Source organism: Maylandia zebra, linkage group LG2 (genome assembly GCF_041146795.1).
Source record: "Maylandia zebra isolate NMK-2024a linkage group LG2, Mzebra_GT3a, whole genome shotgun sequence".
NCBI classification, from domain to species: Eukaryota; Metazoa; Chordata; class Actinopteri; order Cichliformes; family Cichlidae; genus Maylandia; species Maylandia zebra.
The window spans coordinates 27,875,207-27,884,323 of NC_135168.1; the positions used below are offsets into that span (position 1 = coordinate 27,875,207).

A 9,117-nucleotide genomic window follows, 5' to 3' on the forward strand; every position below is an offset into this window, starting at 1 on the left:
GGGTCCTCACAGAGGCACACATACCAGACACAGACACACACTTGGATTGCATCACCAGGGGAGGGGACAGCACAGCAGCTCTGAGATCAGACAGAACGCCTCAGACCACAGACGGGACTACTGCTGACAGCATTACTACCAATACTACCAGTACCGCTGATACTGGGAGAGAGTACTGTCAGTACTAGTCTGAGGTGAGCTGAAAAACATCTGCTGCAGCTGTGACTCAGTGAAGAAGAAGAAGAAAAACAATGAGGGGGCTCACTGGGACTCTCCTGCTCTTCGTCTGCCTGCTGGCGTTCGTCTGTAGCGTCTCTCCTCTTCTTCCTCACCCCACAGATGAATGTCCTTTTATGGCCATCCATGAGTCTTCTTCTCTTCTTCCCGTGAACGCGTAGGCAGGCTGACAGTTTTTACTGGCAGCTTTCTGAACCTGAGGGCATTTAAACAGAGTGAGGATGCACAGTGTTTACAGAGGGAAGCAGTGCCTCCTCCTCAGGGTCGATCATTTACTGACACTTTAGACAGCAGAGAAAAAACATGTACAAACTTAAAAGTCTGAAAATACTTTGTGTGCATTTGAAGACACTTTTATAAAATTCACATGTTTAATCAAACCTCTCAAATTAAACTGAATTAGAATACTTTATTGATCCCCAGGGGAGGTCATCAGACATGGAGAGACACCTGCTGTGTTTATTAAATGACCTTCAGTTAGGACCGGCTGTATATGTGTGTAATACCAATACCAATCAATGTCTGTGAAGGTTCTCAGTCATCCAGGTCATCGTAGTCAAAGGAGCTTGCAAAGAAAAGCGTCTGGACTTCTTTAAGTTACTTGAAGACGTTTCACCTCTCATCCGAGAAGCTTCTTCAGTTCTAAGGTCAAATGGTGGGGAGTCCCAGATTTAAACCTAGTGGGAGTAACCTCCCACAGAGGGACAAAAGGACCTCCTGATGATCCTCTAATCGCCTGAGCCAAGGTGTGAAACTGGGTGTGGGTCCCAATCAGCCAGAGTTTCGGGTGTGTTCATTGTGAAACCTGGCCCCACCTTATCATGCGAATTCCTGAGGTCAGATGGCCCAGGATGTGAGTGGGCGTTAAGGCGTCTGGGGAGGGAACTCAAAACTGGATTATAGATGGCATAGTTGGTGTCGTAAACCACCGCCTCTGTTCAATCAATGTAAACTTTATTTAAATAATTACTTTTTACAGACACAAGCTGTGCCCCAATTCCGAGGCCACATCCTCCTGAGGACCCAGCCTTCACGGTCTACGTGGGCCGGGTCCTCCGAACATCGAGAGCGCCGAAAGTGAGCGGCTGTGAAATGGGACAGTCTAGGTTTACGGCACCACTGCCTCGGAGGAGTTTAATAAACTCAGCCGTCTGCTCCTTGCTAGCTAAGATATAACAGGACACTGGAGTAAGGTCTTCTGTGATATCAGTTTTCTGTTTGACGTTTATTCAGCTGTGTGAAAACTATAACTTTAATCTCAGCCAAACCGATTTACTCAGGAACAAATAAAACACTGAAAAAAGTCAAACAATAACATTTTTAAGTCATCTGAGTGACTTGTATATCATATCATGTTTAACCTGAGTAGCCAAAGACTGCAGGGGTCTGAAAACGATGTGCCCTATGGAGCGGGTGGGTAACAGACGTCTCAGAAAACATCGGAGCACTTTTACAAATATGTGATATCTTGATAAACCGAGCAGATATTTGAAGTTTACACAGCTACATTCTCGCCTGGAAATATGTTAAAAGTTTATTTTGTGACCCAGAAAGAGTAATAAGAGTAATATTAAAACTAAGCTGAAAAACAGGAAAACTGGAATTGGCTGGGCCGCGCTATCAATTCTGGGATACACTGGGCCACGAAGGATACATCCAACAATCATTAATCAATAATCATATTGTAAATGTCTCTGAAGTTACAGGCTTGTCCAAGATCAATTATAGTCTGTCTGAACCTGCATGTGATCATGTGCTGATGCAGAACACGGTTCTATTTTGGTGATGAGTCTCTGGAAACACAGAACACACCTGAACACCTGTTCAACCAATCACATTGACTTTACTCTGACCTGATCTCCAGGTCTCCTTCATCAGCCTGTGGGACAGGAAGCTTTAACGTTCCCATGGATCCAGTTTAAAGTCTTACAGCTCTAATGTGGAAATAAACATTAGAAATAAACAGCAGCACTGAGCGCGCTCAGACACAAAATCATCCATTCAAATCGTGGTTTAACATTAATTACTGTTAGAGTTTTATGGTTTTTATAGATTTCATCTGACAACATCTCTGATTGGTTTGAGTAGCTGGAAGCTGTCCTGAACTTTGTTTGTGGTCACACCCCTCTGGTTTCTCTGTGACGGTGGGTTGTCTGGACTGCTGATCACAAGGCATCAACAACCCCCCCTCACTAGCCCTCTCTGTGCAAACACATCCACTTCCCCTTGACTGAAGCTTTGTGGAAACCTTTATGGAAAATGAATGTGCATGTAAAGTACCAACACAGTTCACTCATAACTTTTTGTGTCTTTGTACACTGTAATAACAAAATCCCACAGCTCACCATTTGGGATGTAAAAGGTTAGCGTTCATCCAAAGTAAAGTGGGTCTTTAACAGACAGGTGAGATACAGAGGTCTGCAGAGAGAAGGAAGTTCCTGCTGAACAGAAACACAGAGCACTCTGTTAGCTGTCCAGTTTTATCTCAAAGGAAGCAGGAAGTGCAGCTAACAGGACACGACAAGCTCCAAAAAGTCTTTTTAAAAGAGGTCTTGGCACTCGGCAGCCATCTTGGAATGAACTTGGGCAGTATGCCACCGTTCAGTGATGATGGTTCTCGCAGGAGCGACATGACCTTTCTGTGTAACATCGTTAAATCTTTGAGCACAAACAGAAAATCTGATACTGGTGCCCAGCCACGCTGGGCGAAGTTGCCGTAGATGATTCAGGCTGATCATGAAGTTTCCCAAAGTATGAACAACAACTCAGCAAGTCAGACAAACTCAGGGACCCAACACAGGAAGTTTAGCTTTTAGCCACAACTGACTCATACTCAAAGGAGCTTGGAAAGAAAAGCGTCTGGACTTCTTTAAGTTACTTGAAGACGTTTCACCTCTCATCCGAGAAGCTTCTTCAGTTCTAAGGTCAAATGGTGGAGAGTCCCAGATATAAACCTAGTGGGAGTATCCCCCCACAGGGGGACAAAAGGACCCCCTGATGATCCTCTAATCGCCTGAGCCAAGATGTGAAACTGGGTGTGGGTCCCAATCAGCCAGAGTTTCGGGTGAGTTCATTGTGAAACCTGGCCCCACCTTATCATGCATACCTTCGCATGATAGGTCCAGGGACACAAAGGCCAGACACCACATGGAGCCGTACATGTTGCCGTAAAAGATCGCCATGACAAAGCGGCAGAAGGGCTCGCCGAGCTCCCAGTTGTTCCCCCGGAAGTGGTAGACGATCCGAAATGGCAACGCCATGAGTAGCAGGCAGTCGGCCACCGTCAGATTGATGAGCAGCGTGGTGGACGGCAGCTGTTTGGTCCGGAACACCAGAACCCAGAGAGCCAGCAAGTTGGAGGGCAGACCGACCACAAAGGCGAACAGGTAGAGGATGGGCAGGTACAGGTTGGTGGCTGGAGCCTGGATCTCCTTCAGCTGCTTTTCCTTCAGAGTTGTCCCATTACAGGTAGGCCTGAGCCGGAAGGTCCGCAGACCTGCAGGGACACGACACACATCAGAGCGTAACAGGTCTCCCCTTAACCCGCTAAAACTGATGGGAGTGCGGGCACTCCCATTGGTTTTAGGTCAAACTTTAACCATTTAACCACTGGCTCAATTGCAAAATTCCAACTGTTCCTGAAAGCAGCAACTCTGCGCTTGCATTGCAAGTCGCAACATCCAAATCTTGGCAAATAACACAGAAAACAACAAAAACAAAACAATTTTAAAAAGATGGTAAAAAGAACTCAAGAACCCAGATGACTGATAAAATGTCTACAGCTCCATCACACTCACTCACTCTCTCTTCTCTCAGCCAACCTCTGTCTTTGCAGGGTTGCCTGAGGGTACCGTAATGACTCCAACTTTACTGAAAAAGCGAAGAGTCGCTGCTTTCAGGAACAGCTGGAATTCTTTCAATTGAGTTACAGATATTTAAAAAAAAAAAAACACCTGTCCGATGGCAGCGACAGGTTAGGCTTTGGAGCAGGAGTGGGGAAGCTTCTCGGATGAGAGGTGAAACATCTTCAAGTAACTTAAAGAAGTCCAGACGCTTTTCTTTGCAAGCTCCTTTGACTACGATGACCTGGATGACTGAGAAGCTTCACAGACAACTGACTCATAGCAGCGACTCTTCGCTTTTTCAGTAAAGTTGGAGTCATTACGGTACCCTCAGGCAACCCTGCAAAGACAGAGGTTGGCTGAGAGAAGAGAGAGTGAGTGAGTGTGATGGAGCTGTAGACATTTTATCAGTCATCTGGGTTCTTGAGTTCTTTTTACCATCTTTTTAAAATTGTTTTGTTTTTGTTGTTTTCTGTGTTATTTGCCAAGATTTGGATGTTGCGACTTGCAATGCAAGCGCAGAGTTGCTGCTTTCAGGAACAGTTGGAATTTTGCAATTGAGCCAGTGGCTAAATGGTTAAAGTTTGACCTAAAACCAATGGGAGTGCCCGCACTCCCATCAGTTTTAGCGGGTTAAGGGGAGACCTGTTACGCTCTGATGTGTGTCGTGTCCCCGCAGGTCTGCGGACCTTCCGGCTCAGGCCTACCTGTAATGGGACAACTCTGAAGGAAAAGCAGCTGAAGGAGATCCAGGCTCCAGCCACCAACCTGTACCTGCCCATCCTCTACCTGTTCGCCTTTGTGGTCGGTCTGCCCTCCAACTTGCTGGCTCTCTGGGTTCTGGTGTTCCGGACCAAACAGCTGCCGTCCACCACGCTGCTCATCAATCTGACGGTGGCCGACTGCCTGCTACTCATGGCGTTGCCATTTCGGATCGTCTACCACTTCCGGGGGAACAACTGGGAGCTCGGCGAGCCCTTCTGCCGCTTTGTCATGGCGATCTTTTACGGCAACATGTACGGCTCCATGTGGTGTCTGGCCTTTGTGTCCCTGGACCGATACATCGCTTTGGTCCACCCATTTCGCGCCAGGACTCTGCGCAGCCAGCAGGTGTCTCTGTGTATGTCACTGGTGGTGTGGACAGTGGTTCTGGTTGCCATGCTGCCACTGCTGCTGTCACGGCAGACCTACGAAGTCAGCACGCTGCAGATCACCACTTGCCACGATGCGCTTCCAGAGGATGAGCATGAGAACTACTTCTTGCCGTATTTCGCCACCCTGTTCGCCACCTGCTTCCTGCTACCCTTAGCCATCGTCCTGTACTGCCACAGCACTGTGTTGGCAACCTTGCTGGCCGGGGGAAAATTCTACGGTCACGCCATCCGGGTGACGGTACTGGTGCTGCTGGTCTTCATCGTGTTTCTGCTGCCGAGCAACATCCTCCTCCTCCTCACCTATGCTGACAGCTCACTGGACGGAGATGGAGAGGACCTCTACATGCCCTACAGTGGAGCAAAAAAGTATTTAGTCAGCCACCGATTGTGCAAGTTCCCCCACTTAAAATGATGACAGAGGTCAGTAATTTGCACCAGAGGTACACTTCAACTGTGAGAGACAGAATGTGAAAAAAAAAAATCCATGAATCCACATGGTAGGATTTGTAAAGAATTTATTCGTAAATTAGGGTGGAAAATAAGTATTTGGTCACCTCAAACAAGGAAAATCTCTGGCTCTCACAGACCTGTAACGAAGCTTTCGAAGGACACCAGGAAAAGTATTGTAGACCTGCACCAGACTGGGAAGAGTGAATCTACAATAGGCAAGCAGCTTGGTGTGAAAAAATCAACTGTGGGAGCAATCATCAGAAAATGGAAGACATACAAGACCACTGATAATCTCCCTCGATCTGGGGCTCCATGCAAGATCTCATCCCGTGGGGTCAAAATGATCATGAGAACGGTGAGCAAAGATCCCAGAACCACACGGGGGGACCTGGTGAATGACCTGCAGAGAGCTGGGACCAAAGTAACAAAGGTCACCATCAGTAACACACTACAACGGCAGGGAATCAAATCCCGCAGTGCCAGACGTGTTCCGCTGCTGAAGCCAGTGCATGTCCAGGCCCGTCTGAAGTTTGCCAGAGAGCACATGGATGATACAGCAGAGGATTGGGAGAATGTCATGTGGTCAGATGAAACCAAAGTAGAACTTTTTGGTATAAACTCAACTCGTCGTGTTTGGAGGACGAAGAATACTGAGTTGCATCCCAAGAACACCATACCTACTGTGAAGCATGGGGGTGGAAACATCATGCTATGGGGCTGTTTTTCTGCCAAGGGGACAGGACGACTGATCCGTGTTAAGGACAGAATGAATGGGGCCATGTATGGTGAGATTTTGAGCCAAAACCTCCTTCCATCAGTGAGAACTTTGAAGATGAAACGAGGCTGGGTCTTCCAACATGACAATGATCCAAAACACACCACCCGGGCAACAAAGGAGTGGCTCCGTAAGAAGCATTTGAAAGTCCTGGAGTGGCCTAGCCAGTCTCCAGACCTCAACCCCATAGAAAATCTGTGGCGGGAGTTGAAAGTCCGTGTTGCTCGGCGACAGCCCCAAAACATCACTGCTCTCGAGAAGATCTGCATGGAGGAATGGGCCAAAATACCAGCTACTGTGTGTGCAAACCTGGTAAAGACCTATAGTAAACGTTTGACCTCTGTTATTGCCAACAAAGGTTATGTTACAAAGTATTGAGTTGTATTTTTGTTATTGACCAAATACTTATTTTCCACCCTGATTTACGAATAAATTCTTTACAAATCCTACCATGTGGATTCATGGATTTTTTTTTTTCACATTCTGTCTCTCACAGTTGAAGTGTACCTCTGGTGCAAATTACTGACCTCTGTCATCATTTTAAGTGGGGGAACTTGCACAATCGGTGGCTGACTAAATACTTTTTTGCCCCACTGTACATGGTGAGCTTGGCGGTGAGCACCTTCAACAGCTGCATCGTCCCGTTCATTATCTACTACGTGTCCACGGAGTTCCGGCAAAAGGCCAACACAGCACTTTGTGCTGCCACTGCGATTCTGAGGATAAAACATACTCTCTGGTCAAGAATATGTCATCTTTATCATCAGGCCCAAGGTCAAAGGTCACCCTGCTGTCCATGTCCAGTCGACAGAGGCCACCTGAGATGCCATGCAGCTCCCAGGAGAACAGAGTAACGGACACCTGACTGCAGGCTGTCACGCAAATGTCTTCAAATTGTTGGACTGCTCATTTAAATGGGGAACTACGGTATATTGATCTCTTATTGGCTCTGATCATGTCAGATGATGTCACATGTTTAATGATTTTTTTTTTCACTAGGACCAATTCTGTTTACATTATACATGCTTCCCTTAGGCAGTATCATTAGAAGACATAGCATACATTTTCACTGCTATGCAGATGACACCCAGCTCTATCTGTCCATGAAGCCAGATAACACGCACCAATTAGTTAAACTGCAGGAATGCCTTAAAGACATAAAGACCTGGATGGCCGCTAACTTTCTGCTTCTTAATTTAGATCAAACTGAGGTTACTGTACTTGGCCCTGAAAATGTTAGAAATATGTTATCTAACCAGATTCTTACTCTGGATGGCATTACCTTGGCCTCCAGTAACACTGTGAGGAACCTTTGAGTCATTTTTGACCAGGACATGTCCTTCAATGCACATATTAAACAAATATGTAAGACTGCTTTCTTCAATTTGTGCAACATCTCTAAAATTAGAATTATCCTGTCTCAGAGTGATGCTGAAAAACTAGTTCATGCATTTATTACTTCCAGGCTGGATGACTGTAATTCATTATTATCAGGAAGTCCTAAAAACTCCCTGAAAATCCTTCAGTTAATCCAAAATGCTGCAGCAAGATAACCCTGATAACCCTCAGGTCAGTGGCTCCAAGTTTGAGATGAGATAGCCTTTATTTGTCAGTTGCAGGTCTTTTGCCCACAACCGAGATGACAGACCTTGCCGACCGTACATACAATACACAAACATCACATTGGGGAGACAGGTCAGGCTAGGTAGCAAGGGGGAAAAAAACATCGAAATGTGTAACACAAAAGAATAATACAGGAATGCACAGGTATCAACACACCATAACACAATAAACACGGACAAGCAACATGGGAAAGAGTTCCAGTGTGTACATCTGATCTGGGACTGCTGCAATCTTCGACTGCGCCTCCAGCTGACCCGATATCCACATCAGAGGGGAGGTAAGCGTTGGAGGTGGTGTTGGATCCGGGGTAGGGAGGGTGATGCGTCAGTGAGTGCTTATCAGTGTATATGTATGTGTGTGCGTGTCCATAGTTCAGCTGAGACAGTGTCCTTCACCCTGCCAGGCTAAGTAAACAGTCTTCCAGCCAACCCAGGTGGCCTTGCATGGAATGGGAAGGAACAGTCTAAACACAGTCATTATCAGGGAGTTTTTGTTCAGCTCCAGCCTTGAGCCCACGGCTGGCACCGAAGGGGTAGCTGGATTATGATAGTCATTTTTCTTTTGTGACAACTCATGAGAATTTCAAAGCTGTTCTTTAACACTCCGACACTGGTCTCTGAATCTTCCGTTGGAGAACTGCGAGCTTCCCCATGTTGGTATCAAACTTGCGCTCCGTGGTCTTGTCATTCTTTTGCTCAGAGACCCGATTCTGAGAACTCACGACCGCAGTCAGCTGTTCCACGATGTAATCAAACTTTCGCTCAAAGGTGTTATTCTGAGCAGGCCTCTCCTTGATGTAACCCAATATATGTTCAGAGGTGTTATTCTGAGTATTCACTGCAGCTGTAAGCGTCTCCAAGATCTTAATCATGCTGCCTTCAGTGAGCCTTTTCTGAGAAGTCGCGCCTTGTCCCATCGTTTCAATCCCAGCGGGCAGCCTTGTGGGGGTTTGAACAGCCGGTTCCGCTTTCTTAATTCTTCGATAAGCCAGGGCCAAGCCAGCTCCGATCAGCAAGAACCCTGTTAACATGGTTTT

General features: G+C 46.6%; 1 protein-coding gene across 1 annotated transcript; it reads left to right on the top strand.

The window, feature by feature from the left end:
• Positions 1–4,677: 4,677 nt before the first annotated feature.
• Positions 4,678–7,729, top strand: si:ch211-132p1.2 (F2R like thrombin or trypsin receptor 3). Its single transcript, XM_076877269.1, has 3 exons — positions 4,678–4,711; positions 4,759–5,599; positions 7,054–7,729. The coding sequence occupies exons 1-3, from the start codon at positions 4,678–4,680 to the stop codon at positions 7,310–7,312; spliced, it is 1,134 nt and encodes a 377-aa protein (XP_076733384.1). The 3' UTR covers positions 7,313–7,729.
• The last annotated feature ends 1,388 nt before the right edge of the window (positions 7,730–9,117 follow it).

Excerpts from the sequence above, each read along its gene's own strand:
- si:ch211-132p1.2 (XM_076877269.1), top strand. The coding sequence starts at position 4,678 with ATGGGAGTGCCCGCACTCCCATCAGTTTTAGCGG. Across the intron at positions 4,712-4,758 it reads ACTCCCATCAGTTTTAGCGG|GTCTGCGGACCTTCCGGCTC; the intron begins GTTAAGGGGAGA and ends GTGTCCCCGCAG. Across the intron at positions 5,600-7,053 it reads CCCTACAGTGGAGCAAAAAA|GTACATGGTGAGCTTGGCGG; the intron begins GTATTTAGTCAG and ends TTTTGCCCCACT.